Source organism: Fulmarus glacialis, unplaced genomic scaffold (genome assembly GCF_000690835.1).
Source record: "Fulmarus glacialis isolate BGI_N327 unplaced genomic scaffold, ASM69083v1 scaffold25409, whole genome shotgun sequence".
Taxonomy (NCBI): Eukaryota; Metazoa; Chordata; class Aves; order Procellariiformes; family Procellariidae; genus Fulmarus; species Fulmarus glacialis.
Genome location: NW_009235614.1, coordinates 90,863 through 105,539, shown reverse-complemented (window position 1 = coordinate 105,539; position 14,677 = coordinate 90,863). Strand labels below are relative to the sequence as shown.

At 36.8% G+C, this 14,677-nt stretch overlaps 1 protein-coding gene across 1 annotated transcript in view; it reads right to left on the bottom strand.

The window, feature by feature from the left end:
* Window positions 1-6,583: 6,583 nt before the first annotated feature.
* The window catches only part of CHD9 (chromodomain helicase DNA binding protein 9), a 91,759-nt gene continuing 83,665 nt past the window's right edge, over window positions 6,584-14,677 (bottom strand). Inside the window, 4 exon segments of the mRNA XM_009586096.1 lie at window positions 6,584-8,822; window positions 10,902-11,006; window positions 13,042-13,170; window positions 13,992-14,213. Of these exon segments, the coding sequence (XP_009584391.1) occupies window positions 7,959-8,822; window positions 10,902-11,006; window positions 13,042-13,170; window positions 13,992-14,213 (1,320 nt within the window). The 3' untranslated portion in view covers window positions 6,584-7,958.

Genomic DNA, 14,677 nt, shown 5'->3' with positions numbered 1-14,677 from the left:
GGCGGGGGGGCCTCGCTCGTAACCGATGAGTGCCAACGCTGACGTCAGCGCAGAATTACTACCCAAAGTGGTCACTTCCACGTTGTAAGGTTTTGAGATCAGACTGGTTCAGTATCATCAAAGACCGTTAAATAAAACCAAATACAATGAATTCAAGTTCTGTTAAAGGCAGCTGTGCAGAGCGTTCATACAATGACATTCAGTTCTTCAAATACATTTGAAGAGTTTTAGACGGTTGCGAGGGAAAAAAAATTAAAAACAAGGCCACAATATAACAAAGATCCACTTCTGTTTGAGTCAAAACCTTCAAACGGCTGTCCCAAAGGCTGGAGGTGAATCGGGTGATTCCGTTTTTCACAGGACAAACAGCCACGCACTGGAAAGACAGAGCAGAGCTCCCGCTGTGAAGGCCCCACCCAGCAGAGAGGAGACTCCCCACGACAAGCCTTAAGGAGAGCTCAGGTCAGTCCTCTGTACCTCAGCCCAGAGGTACATGTCAACTAAGAGATCAATAAAACAGACTGCACTCTTCTATTAAAAGAGGTTTATTGACTACGACCATTTGCTTTTGTACTACTAACATTTCAAAGCTAACAACAATGAAAGCTTCAGAAGAAAAAAGAAATATCAAGAAAAGATGATTTGGCTAACCTGAGATGTTTTCCAGACATGGTATGCATTTTTACCCAGCAGTGAGAGCAGCAGATGGCGGCAGAAAGCCCGAGCTGGTGCTGGAAGCTGGCAGTGGCAGCCGGGTCTCCCTGCGCCTGCAGCCCCCCGGCCTGCCAGGACAACTTGGGGGTCTTGCCCATTTCACTGTAACATTAAAAACGGATGGTTAGGCTGTATCTAATGCCTTACATCTCTTCTTTTAACACGGAGGAGCTGTGAACTTTGCAGTGAGGCAGCAGCTGCTTTAAGGTATACAGGGCATTGATGGGATGCTCTCTGCCACCCAGAAGTCTGTATGTAATACTGTAGGGCTTTTCTGTTAACCTAGATTTACAGTATTCATTAAAGCAGAAAGCAGCAATAACTTATTACAGTATTTTACTTTCTACTGAGAAACATTAATCTACTCTTTCAAAATCCTTTGGATAAAAAAAAGTAAGAAACCCCCACAGTATTAAACAAAGCCTAGGTTAATGGTAAGGTTATTATGCTGTGATTACAGCTGCATACTTCCCTATGGTTTTATGCATCCTGACTTCATAAATAAATGGTTTAACTTCACTGTTCTTGCATAGAAGACTTAAAAAAGGTAATTTTTCATTTAACGGTCTACTGAAAACTTAGACAAGAAACATTTTAGACAAAATAGACACACTGGAATCTTTTTCATCCCCGACGACTTAACTTCGCTTATTCCTCTGCTTCACCTCTCCCCCCTTTTTCCGCTTACAAAGAAGCAAGAGTTTTATTCAAGACAATAGCAATGTTTAACATGAACACTAAAATAAAGAGATCTCCTCATTTGGCATGTTAATTACTTGAATCATTTCCACTACTGGATTCCATATTATATCTACCAATATTGTAAGAGTAAGTTACAGCCACTAGTGTTACCACCAATGCAAAACTGTAATGGGGATACCACATACATCCCCTCAGTCTGGGTCCTTGACAGCTGCTAGGCTATCCTACAGTAAAATACATTTTTTACTGTTTTGAAGTTTCAGAAACTTAGCTTATGAACATGCTATGAAATGGACTTCTGTATGAACTACAAATGGCACTTAGAGCATCAAAGGGCTTCAGGCATACATATTTCTTTGTTTTATGCCCGCCCCCGCCAATGTCACACTGAGGAATGCAGCTGTGGCAAGCTGAGCTCTTCAGAAGGGTGGCACTCTAGATCTGGGACGGGTACTGTTTGCAGCTCACAGAACCAACTAGTGAAACTTTTCAAAATAGGGTTGCACAAAAATAAGGCAAATGGCCTCAAATTCTTTGTATCCTGGTGACTTTGATAATAAACTGTAGTTTCCTTGCAACATACAAGAACCAGGTAGCAAATCTTGAGGCCAAACAAATGCTGCACAATCATAGCACAGGCCCTCACTGTACTAGCCCCAAGTAGTGAACACTGCCTGTGACAAGGAATTTTTGAAATGGTCGTTAATGTTGTCTACCCGCAAGAAAATAAAGTGGCCTCTCGGATAAGGCTAGATACATGCCAGGCAAGGTCTGATCTCCTAATAAGGGAAGTCCAGGATGACCAACTCTTGGAAGTATTTGTGTAAAGAGAAAAACACACCACAGAAAAAACTTTCTTCCAGTATCCTTCCTGGGACCTTCCCAACACAGCCAGTCTCCTGATACTTCTGATGCTATTTTGTCAATACGCGTGACTTCATCAGGAATCTTGCAACATTTAGTATTTTACCTTAAGCCTCAGTTGATGAAGACCAATGATTACATGAAGATTTCACCTGTCTTTTGAAAAGGAGAATGTTTCTTCATCTCATGACTGAGAAACATTCATAACACTAAAAAGCAAATTTAGGTTAGAATTGCTGCTGCATTAAAAAATGAAGCAGTAGTGCACTTATCTTTAGAAACTCCGCCTTACAGGAGCAAAAAGTCAAGCTCCTACCACCTGCTTTGAGAAGCTGAACAGAGATCAAACAGCATGAAGCAGAGGAGCTGACACAGTAGTTCCCAAATCAAAAGCTGTTCTCTTCTGAGAACAGAAAACAGCTTGAGGACATGCTACCAGTTTTGGTGAGCACTGGTGAAAAAAAAGAGAGATGATAATACCGTATCTGACATTAGGATCCCAAGAACTTCCCAAACCAGCCTCCCTTATACACAGAAGAGACCATAAAAAGGCTAGGCACAAGAGACCTTACCTGGAACACCAATGAGAATTTTGCAGTCTTACATCTCATTCACGCTTTAAGCAGACAAGAGGCAGGGAAAAAAGTCCTCATTTTGCAGAATAACTTTATGGCAGGATCTTGTCAATGGCACTTTCCTTCCTTCCTTGTGCGAGAGAGCCTGAAAGAAGGCAGTGTTAAAAAAAAAAAAATCATAGTCTTAATTTGTCTAATTTGAAGATGTCCCTGGCTTCTTTTAAGTAGAGAAATGCTAGTAGTTTGGGTTTTTTTAAAAAAGATCTGAATGTTAGCTACCTAGAGTATAAAATATTCTAAATTGAAGCTAAAATTTAAATTATGTAAGTCAAAATGTTTTGGGGTCATAACTATTCTGAATGGAGATACTTACCTGTACGTACTTCTCTATTTCAAGACTTCAGCCCACCCTATTTTGTGGAAAATCTTGCTTAATTCTTTGTATTTATTTCTCAGTGAACAGTGTTCCTAAAATGCTGGGTAAAAAATTGAAATACAACAATCAAAATATTGTTTATCATTTCTGGCAGGCTGGAACATTTGGCAGTAATGAATGATATAATTTACTGACTCCACTAGAGTTATAATGCATTTCAACATCCGTCCTCTGTGTATATTGTCAATATTTTCAAAGACCTATCTCATATGTACTTAATTACTAAAAGCTAGAAAAGGTTTTCTCCTAAAAGAATTATCTTCCTCAGGGAAATGTTAACTGAAACTTACCTTTGTCATCAGAGACACTTAACCACCAGAAGTCCTTGCTGTAGCTTTGACAGAGTAGTTTAATTTTACAAATCATTAGTTAAAAATAAAGTGATCAAGATTTTCTTACTCTTTAGTTATGGGAAGCTATTATCTTTATTTCCTTTTCCTCTGAATGTGACAACGAAATGGTACTGCCTGTCTGTATAACATTAGGGCCATTTAGATAAGCCAGGAGAGTTATTTTGTAAACTCCCATGGCTACACTGGTATAATTAGTCTCCGCTGTAGACACCAGCATAACCCCAATGTTCCAACAATGTAAAATGTAAAATTTTAAAGGATGTAAAATTTGAAGTGTTGGTCAACTACAGTTGTGTAGTTGTTTCACACAGCAGTGTAAGTCCCACATTACACTGGTACAGGTTGATTATGTTGAAGATAATTATAGGTATAATAGAACTAGATCAGAAGCTGTTTATACAAGTAAATGTTAGTAACTTTCACATCACATATAATTTCATATAACGCTACACTGCAGATCCCTTTATATTAATGATGTATACCAGGCACATCTCACTGCAGCTTAAATGCAGGCATTAAGAAGTAAACATTCATTTTGATGGTGTATCAGTTGTACAGAGCAATAAATGAAAAATGCATTACTAAATAACATGGCAGAAATCATTTCTCAGAGACAAGATATAACAAATAGGACAGGAATTTGCCTGGGACACCTTGTTCATAGTCTCATCTAATCATCATATCCAGATACTGTTTCAACAAAGTTCAAAGGAGTGCAAGAAATTAAACACCAGTACTGTGCCTAGATCATCTGTTCCTTGGAAATAGTTTCATTGAAAAATAGATCTAGTTGTATTTTAATTTACAGACTAAGAAGACCGGATTGTAAGATTATAAGACATGATTTCCACCCCCCCCTTTTTTTTTTTCCTTTTTTTTAAATCTGTGACAGTTTTCTAGAAGACCTGCTAAAAATAAATCTAATATTAGGGATTCTGCAGGATTTCCAAGGAAAAAAGAAACAGGGGAGAACATGAGAACAGAGCTCATAGGTGTATGTGCATTTTTATTACCTGTGTACAGATTTGAGAAAGCAGAAGCTCAGAAAGGATGATCACGACCTGAAGACAAAATTCAGACTGGAATAAATAAGGATACCACTGCATCAAGTGCAATGACAGGTTAAAACGAGAAGGCACCTGACAACCAGGAGAAATGTCTGTACCCTTTATGAAATATATGAAAAATAGCAATAGGAAGTGCTTTGTACATAATTAAAAGATTTAGTAAACATGTAGAAAGTAATGCAGAGTTTTAAAAAGATTCAAAAGGTACTCCACTGCCAACATGCTTACCCTGGAACATTAGATGCATCATTATTTCAAATTAAGTCAATTTTTGGACCAGAACCTAGACTGTATACTTCTTTCTAACCGTAACTACTAAGGGCTGGAACAACAGCTTATTGTAAGACAACAGAATTACAGAAAATTGATTCCCAGAAAAATTATACAACAGTAAAGCATGGAGGGAGTGTTACATCCTTGGCTTGAAATTTGGTGGGGTTTTTTTTTTTTTGGGTGGGGGGGGGAAGGGGTTTTGAGTTTTTGTATTTTTGTTTTGGTTTTTTGGGTTTGTTTTTTTTTTTTAAGGTCTTAAGAATAACTTCAGTTTTAGAGCTTAATACTGAAACTTAACTTAACTTTTGCTGCTGAAAGATACATGTTTAATCCTTACACAGACAGCATTATTTTCACATATTGAGGCCGACATCATGGGTAGTCAAAGAATATGTTTAATAAAAAATAATTAAACTTCCATTTGCTCTATAGAACATCATAGAAAGTAATTCAATAAATTACAAATGACTTTTTAAGACGCTTGTTCAACTACAGAAAGCAAATTCAGACTACACAGAACACAACTGGCAAATATTGCAAAAGTCCAAAAAAACCCTGGACTAAGACTTGGATCATGAAGCCTGAAACAAGGGATAGAAATACAAGGCAATAACAGCTAAGGTTCTTTTAGTAACTACCAACACACACTTTATCATCACCTTGGATATCCTTTTAATTTTAACTTCAGTATTAGTGTAATTCTACTGAGGTTTCCTTATAACCCTTAACTTTATACAACCGTTTTGCATATAGTTTAGCTGATAGTGGGACATTTTTTCCCCTTCTGGTTCAAACTGATTAAAAATAAACCCAATATATTATGTTCAAGTCTACACCAGCCTTCATTACTTGAAACTGTAATTGCCTTATTACATAGAAAGAATCACTAGAATGGTAACCAAACTCACTTGACCATAATTAGGAAAATACTTTATTTCATAAATCTGATATAAATTAGGTTTTAGCCACAAGATTTAGGATTTGTTTTGTGGGGTAAGGGTGGGAAGTGATGGTATTGTTGACATACTCCATCAGCAAACTAAGTTAATAACTGTTTGTAAAACTTTGGCTATTTCATAGATGCATCCTAGTTAAATAAAAGTGCTATATTACAAAGGGCAAAATATTAAATATGAAATACTTTTTTTTTTTTTTCCACGATGAAGAATTGCTACCCCCTTCTCTTGGCAGTTTTTAATTTTCACTATTGCTAAGACACTGCATGAAGGGCCAAAAATCAGAATACTATTTGGGAAAATACGTAACCAGCACAATCCAAATGGTACTTGTATAATTGTGTAATTACATGTAATACTGCTTCTAATCATGGGGCTAGTTATTTTGCACATAGAAACTTATATTTCATTGGTAAAGTTCTTGATAAAAAACAACACAGTTGTTTTACTGTACAAGCAAGCAACAGAATTATATCAAAATATACAGTTTTTGTTTTTTATTTTTAAATTTATCCCTTTGTAAAGCTTTTTCAATGACTTCTACTAGTACCTGTATCTATTTTCTCTTAACACTTGCCTATTCTTGGACCACAAATGATGTAACCAAGGTCAACTGAAGTCTCGGTCAGTTCAGAACTTCTGTAAATGTGAATCTGGGCCTTGACTGTGTCAGAGTAATAGCAGCTTAAGAAGAAGGAGGAATCATATCACACATCAAATATTAGACAGATTTTATATAGTAAAGGGTTCTAAGGATTTGGACTTAAACAGATGCCTTATGCCCTGTTATTGTGGTTTCTAGGAATAATTTGTCTTCCCTACTATTCAAAGTGCGTTTTTCTTTAGTGGGTAACTCAGCATAATATATGAAGTGATATCCCAATAATGATTTTGGGTAATATTTAATATTTAGTCAGATTTAAATCTGCAGAGAAGTTTAAACTCAAAAGGAGTTCAAAACTATCTATACTTTATTTACCATTATTAACTGGTAACTCCAGGAGGTTTTATGACATAAAACACAAATAGAAATCTACACAAACAAAGCAAACAAACAATTTTTACATGAAGTATGCAGTGTTGAAAGGTCTTTTCAGTGGCACTTTATGACAGTTTGCCTCTTCTGAGTCTTGGGGAAACTACTCCTCATTTTGGGACTTTTAATTCTGCAGAGGGAGCCCAAAACTTTGCAAGGTGTAAACTAAATAGATCTAACATGGTGCCAAGTAGCATGAGATAAGACGGTTTTTGCTTTAATTTCCCCTTACTGCTGTCAAAGAGAATTGTTGTAATAAGGGGGAAAAAAAACCCAAGAGTCGTATCTCAAATAACTCAGATTTTAACATGATATACAGGATGTCTTTAGAAAACAAAACAAAACCTGAAAACAAGTAATAGAAACCAATGTAAACTTCCTAAACTAACTCAGCTGAGGTAACAGGTAGCCAGTTTAATTGGCTGATTGGGAAAAATTTTTCTTCTTTTAAACACACTTGTACCTGAATTGGAAACAGCAGTGCATCACAACACTAGAGCATTTTCATGTAATTAAAGCAATGGATGGTGATGTAGATTCTACAGCTTTCATGACATTCATTAGCTGCCCAAATTATTGCTGAGTTTTGATCTGTAAATTATAAGTGTCAAGGAGGCTGTAAAACTATATTCAAATTAAATCAATAATATGCATAAAGTATTCTGTGTTCACTGCAAATATATTAAATATACAGCTCTTACTTGAGCATTATTTTCATAAAATTAACCCCCCAACAAAATTATAATGCCTTTTGTTGTAATTTTACACCATTGTGTATTTGATAGTACATACAAGTTCAGAAACTTATGAACTTCAAGAAATATTACATGCAAAACGTCTCTGAAAGCAGTTTGCACTTCTAAACAAATACTGAAATGTTCGGTCAGTAAATCATTGATGCACTCAACACTGGGTTATTTACAATGAAATAATTAAAGAATAAATTCAAAATCAGTTTATAATTTAAGTGCAGAGTCTGGGGTCAGTCTTCATCGCTAGAATCTGAATCCTCAGATGAAGACGATGTACTATCAGATCCAGATGAAGCATCTGCTTTCTCTGAACCCTCATCTGTGCTGTTTTCATTGTGAGAGCTTGGCTCTGTTCCCCCTTTGTCTTCCTGATCTCTAACCCTAGAATTTTCCTCCTTCTCTTCTGTGGGCTTGACTGAGCCTGTGTCATTGCTTTCACTGTTCTGTACATCAAAAATATTAGACTGAGACAAAGCTGGGATATGAAGATTAAGGCCTGGAGTGAGAAGCATCCCTGGGTAAAGTATGTTGGACAAAAGTAATGGGTTAAGAGAGAGAGGATTGGCAGCTGCAGCAGCAGAGGATGTTGAAGGAGAACTTGAAACAGAGTTTTCACCACCAGTATCTGTATTTTGGTCTTCTGTCCTTTCTTTCTTTACATCTGCCTCCTTTGAATCGTTTCCCTTTTTTTCCTCTGAAATAGATTCTGTAGACTTTGTTAGAAGTCCTCCCATGCTCAGCAAGTTTGGTAATCCAGCCATCCCTGACAGCAGCATGGGGAACATGGCAGCCATGTTCTTCGCTTCTCCTCCAGTAGTTAAGCCAGCTGGCATTCCCATTAATCCTGCTGTTACTTGCAGCGACTGCAGGTTTTGCAGGTTTTGTTGTAAGGCCTGAAGACTAGGCAGATCCACTCCTGGAAGCAATCCGTTAGCTAGCAGAGGGTTAACTGATACGCTTGCAGCGGTGGCAGCTGCTGCAGCTGCTGTTGCCTTAGCAATCTCACTTTTGGGGCGCCTTCCTCTCCGGCTTACTTCTTCCCGCACAACAGGTCCAGTGAGAATACGATCAAACATACCTTCTGGAAGAAATCCCTGCAAGAGACACATTGGGCATTTTTAGTGTTTTGAGAACTTGAAGATGGAAAAGTAAAAGCAAATGAAAGATCCAAGCGTACAGTTACAGTGTCAAAGATTATTCTCCTATGTCAGCACAGCAGCTTGATCTCCAGACAACTCACTGGAGTTTGTGGTGACTTTGTGCTATCACATCTCAAACATCTAAAGGCCCATTTCCACAGTGAGGTCTACACAGGTACCTTCTCACACCCTCTGCTAACTCATCCTTAGAGGTTTGTTTGCAGATCAAGCCAAATATAGCTAATTATACAAGCAATCTCAAGTTAAGATCTAAAACAGCATTGCTTTGCAATATTACCACATACCAATCCTTTGACAGTTTAATTAAAAAAAATACTCAATTTAAAATTAAATATGTGTGACTGCACACAGACCAACAATCTCCAAGCCCTTTTTATTATTGCTGGTGTCTGTTAACATCCTCATATTTCACCTCAGAGCTCTTCTTTTTAGGGCTTGCACAGTATTTCTTCACCTCTATAAGCCCTTCTACCTAATGAAGAAGAAAGAATTGCAATGGACACTAATATTATTCTCTTTGAAATGCGTTGTCCTGAAAATTCCTCTTAAAAACGGCAATCATAAGATCAACCGTTACTCACTTCCATACTACGATAGTTTTTTTTTCCCCAGCAAATATCTCTAATTTAAACTAGCCTAGTACAACCAGAGGAATTCAGAACTCGCGCTCTGTTCTTCTGTCCTGTGGATCACTACTAAATTCTAGAAGTAATTCTGCTATTATTTATACCTTTATTCACTGCAGTCTAATCCTGTTCCTAGTTACCTATTTTTCTACCAGAATGTCCCACAAGGGTACTTGAGAGACTGGCATTTAGAACTTCACAGAAAGATTACAAGTTCTGGTGACAGTGAACTAGAAAAACAATTAACGTGGTCATTTCTTTGCCAGAGGCTGAAGGTGTAGCGTAAATGTAATATACTTCTGACAAGTTATAGTAGGTGAGAAATAGAGTTCACACGAATATTGACAAAACCATCTTCAGTTCTGTTAAACACATGGAATGGAAGATTAACTGGGTTACCCAGAAGCCATTCTTTATTATACAAGACAACTTTTTGAAGTTCAAAATATGTCCTTATCTTCAAGGCAAACAGGGAATGACCTCAGAACCATACAAGAGACTTGAACCACTGACACTTAAAAGGAAAGAGAGACTGGCTATATAACAGTTCCAGTAATGAAAATGCGTACCTGCTGTTTTGTTGGAACTGTGGACAAAGTCTATCAAAAAACTTTCTTCTTTTAAATTTAACCAACTACAAACCTCAAACAAAACAAAACCTCAAACTCACTGAATGCATCTTGCTACTAGTAAGAAGCTGGCTCAGGACTACTAGGGAATGTAGAACTCTCACCACTAACTTTGTTGGTAATCCATACAGAAGAAATACATGGGCAACACTGAAGGTGTAGTGCAGACCTACTCCTAAAATATATTAATATATTAACCTCATTCCCTCCACTGGAATCTCAATACTAGTTTTTAGCTAAAACCAAAACCTCTAAGAAATAGAAAATAAAAATTCTAAGCAGAAAATAGCTGTATTAATACTTGATTTACATTTTGATTGAGGATAGTAATTTCTTAAAGGTGCACACTAGAAGTAAATTAATTAAAAAGAAAAATAAATATTTAAAATTGTATTTATCTTCCTAACTGTAACTTTAAAAATAAGAAAGTATTCTGTGGGCTAATACCTTTCCTAAAAACTTTCAAGGCTACATTTATGGATGAAAAAGTCATAGCATTATAGCACCTTCAACCAAATCTCTAATGTGGTGTCGATAGCCACTGTCCCTCCCTTCCTCCTACTCACAGGTGTGCCAGCAAATCAGTTTAGGGAACTGAGCTGGCAGAAAAAATGAGCTAACGTTGACTCATGCTCTGCATTTAATATAATGCCGGAAGTGAAAAGTATGCCTTTTGGCAGGCCTTTTTTTTCCTGTTTGCCTTGTTTGTTTTTAAGATACATTTCATGTCAGAGTTATCTTATTCTGCAAATACTCACAGATTGTTTTACAACTTCTCCCCATTCAGGAGCCACTCCATACTCTGGATTTTCCTTCAAGAACCTGCACAAATCCTTCAGAGGGGGAGCAAACGCACCCCCAACCTGAGAAGCAGAAGATAGAAGTCAGGAAATACTTCTCATTCAATAAGTAAAGGCAACATTCATACTGCACACTGTTTCCTTTTTGCCTTTTATATAGAACAATGCAAATAAAGTCTCACTTTATGACTGATTCCTGGTGGTATATGAGAGATACTCTTGCTTTGTTCTAAATCTACTGAACTCAAACTCATCTATTAAATGCATACTTTGCAACTTCAATATTTGACATTCCTACTAATGCTTAATATCAGAGTTCATTTAGACATGCAATGAATGGAAGAGCAGCCACATGAATAGAGAACAAGTGGTCCAAGTATTACCAAGAAGGCTGTAACTACAATCTTGTTAAACTTTTCCTTTATCCACTAAGTTGTCCAAATTTGTTCAATAAACAACAGTCATGTTCTGCGTGCTTTTCTCAAATATTCTATCATCTCAGTCAGCTTCTAAAAATACTTCCACTAAGAGGCTCTGCTTGTGAAATTATTTCTTGCATTTTTTTCATGCGAAAAGGCCAAGTTAAGATTGATAGACAGCATGTCCTAATAAAAATCATATAAGCAGGAAAGTAAGCTTTCAAATTAATCCAAAGTATTATTCAGATCCAGGAAGAAAGAAGAAATGGTAGAAAGAAGAAAGGAAAAAATTCCAGTTACTGCTGAACTTCCTCTATAAACTGCATCTTAAACTCACATATTCTAGGCTACTTTTGGTCCCCACAACCCCTGCTACTAAATGTGTAACTGAACTAAAAAAGAAATGAGACAAAAAGAGTTTGGTGATGCAGAGAAGCTGGGGACAGGTTATAAATCGGAAAACGGAGGTTAACAAAGTAAGAGAACAGTCTCAGTTATGGTGTGGAAATTTATTAGAGAAAAAAAGCCATCACGAAAACACAGGCTTTTATAGCAAGCACAGATCAAATCTCTCACTCCTTGATCATCAACTTTGAAAAGATTCCTCAGGGCACGGCTTACTGTAGAGCAGCCAAGGGTCTGTTTTTCATGAGACTAGCAACCATACAGGTTCCTCTTTAGAGCTGCTGTCTCAATGCACTGAAGAGATTAAAGACTCAAATTCTGCCTCACTCTCCTCTACAAATGCAAAAACCTTCTGACCTTAATATAGCCACATAAAAAAATTTTCTGCTTTCCTTGCAACTGCTCTCTAACAAGAAAAAAAGCTAGCAGTATCACAAAAGAAAATGCTCCATACACTGACACAATACCTCAAAGACTCCCACTGGACTGCTGCTCTGGTACTACATTGACATTCAAAGACACCATCCCACACATCTGTCCAAATTTGTTCAATAAACAAGTCATGTTCTGCGTGCTTTTCTCTAATATTGACTTTTAGCCTTCCCCAAAGCCTATTCAAAGACATTATGCCTTTCCCAAATTTGGATCACCGGTCCAAAAGCTTGACTTCAACACCTGGTCTCCTATCTTCCAGTGTTGGGATTCTATACAAGAATCCCCCTTCTACTTTTGTTCCCCTGTTACACTACTGTTTAACCTAGCAATGTGATTTACAACAGATACATACTGGTGAACCATAAAGGTCAAATGCCAGAGATAACTGAAAAAAGAAAAATGCAAAATAATCCAGTACACCAATGTACAAGTTTCTGTGCAGGATGCTCTACCAATATAATTTTAATCATGTCAAAAGTAGTAATGAGAAGATGTACACAAAATTTAGAACTTGTGAGAATACTGCTACATTGATCAGAACAACATATATTTCAGTGGCCATGCCTCTATTAGTCAATGGCACAAATACTGCAATATAGTGTGTTCAATTCTATCTGAACATAAACCACAGGTTAAGTTTCTAGCCATATCTTACATATTTCCACAGTTGCAAAATGTTTACTAGAAGATTGTCATTGACTTTCTTGCTCTGTGCCAAAACCTTAGAACAAAAACCTTTCATTTGTACACAGTATTTTAGCAAGTGTAATATTAGAGTTCTTAATTTTAGGTAACTTTTCACTTGGGGAACATCAGAATGGGAACAGTAATATGAATACCTTTCTTGCGTTTCTTCTATTTATGAGCTGAACACGTTCTTCACCAGTCAAACTATTAACGTCCAGTTTATTAGGGTTTCGACAACGGTGTCTTTTTTGTTTGGGCCTCCCATCATGCAGCTGCATCCTCTGTTATAAAGGAATTAAAAAGCCAATTATCCTTCTGATATAACTGTTTTAAAAATGGTAAGATATCTGTGCATCCTCTGGAGTCAGGCATTCATTTGAAGTCATCTTCGATTTATGAAATATTTTAGTAACAATACTAATTTACTAATCATAATCATATAATAAGCAGCCCAGTAGACAGCCCTAAATCCTTTCACTGATGCCTCTACCCATTGCTTTGTTTTAGTAATTTTTCAGTTTTCAACAGTGCTTTAACTGTCAGGAATGTTGCTATGATTTTGTATTGTAACATCTTTATGGAGAAATAAGGTTGTTATTCCAGGTGTCGTCAATATGATTTTCTTACATTCTGTTCAACACTAACAAATCTCAAATTCAGAGGTAAAATGAGAACGTCATACCCACACAAACATCGCTACCATAGCACTGTAATGTAGGTATGAGATACATCCCACAGTAAAGTCTTTAATCCTCTTTCACATCACTAAATATGCTGTTACACGTTTTCAGCTCCCATCATCAGTATCACGGTAATATAAGTTTTCTTCTCTTAGATTTTTTTTTTTTTAATCCTAGGTGAAATCAGACAAATATCAGATGTCTTTGTTTAGTATTGCTTTTCTTGGCAATTACATTTGTGAGGGAAAAGGAAGGCTTGCGGAGCTCAAATTACACAAAAAGAAACAGACATTTTCCTTTTCCTAAATAAAATAGAAGAACAAAGGGAGAATAATTCCATGTAACACAGAATACAAACTCAAACACATTTTATGAGAAATGTTTTACTCTTGAGCTAAAACAGAGCTGAAAGGAATACTCACAGGAATACAAGCTCCTGAGTCTTCAACATATCCAGGATGTTCTTTAAGCCACCTTTCTAAATCTTTTCTTTTGGGGGCATCGTCACCTGCAAGTCTTGTTCCATCTTTTAGGTTAATAACAGGAACTGGACTCTCTGCATCAAGCATGCCTTGGGACTGCGTGTAAGTGACTGCTGGGTTTATTCCTGCAGCAACTTGACAGGAGTTAATACCTGGATTTACCTGGAGAAATTAAAAACATTTGACTAAGTTCTCCAGAGAAAACAAACCATCACAATTATTTCATGTATGCTACAAGGAAGGCCACAGTCCTGCAGATCATTATGCACACACTCAAGGACTCGGTGAGATTACTCATGCCATAAAGATAGCTCCCTTTAAGTCACGGTACAATCAGGTCCTGTAACAGATGTTACAGGAAAGGATGTCAGAAAGTGTTGCTAGGTCAAATATCAAGTATTTAATAATACATTGTTAATTACAGTTCAGCAAAACTAGAATTAAACTTACTTTTTAAAAATAGTTATCAATATTGAATATATCTAATACTTAGTAAAACTCTACCAGTTCTTATCCGTGTAGTCATAAACTGTCAGTGAACAATTTCAGGAAAAAACCCAACCCAACAGTTTTGAGTAATAATGTTTTTGTTGTATGTTGACAGCTGGTTATGCTCAGTTAAGGGA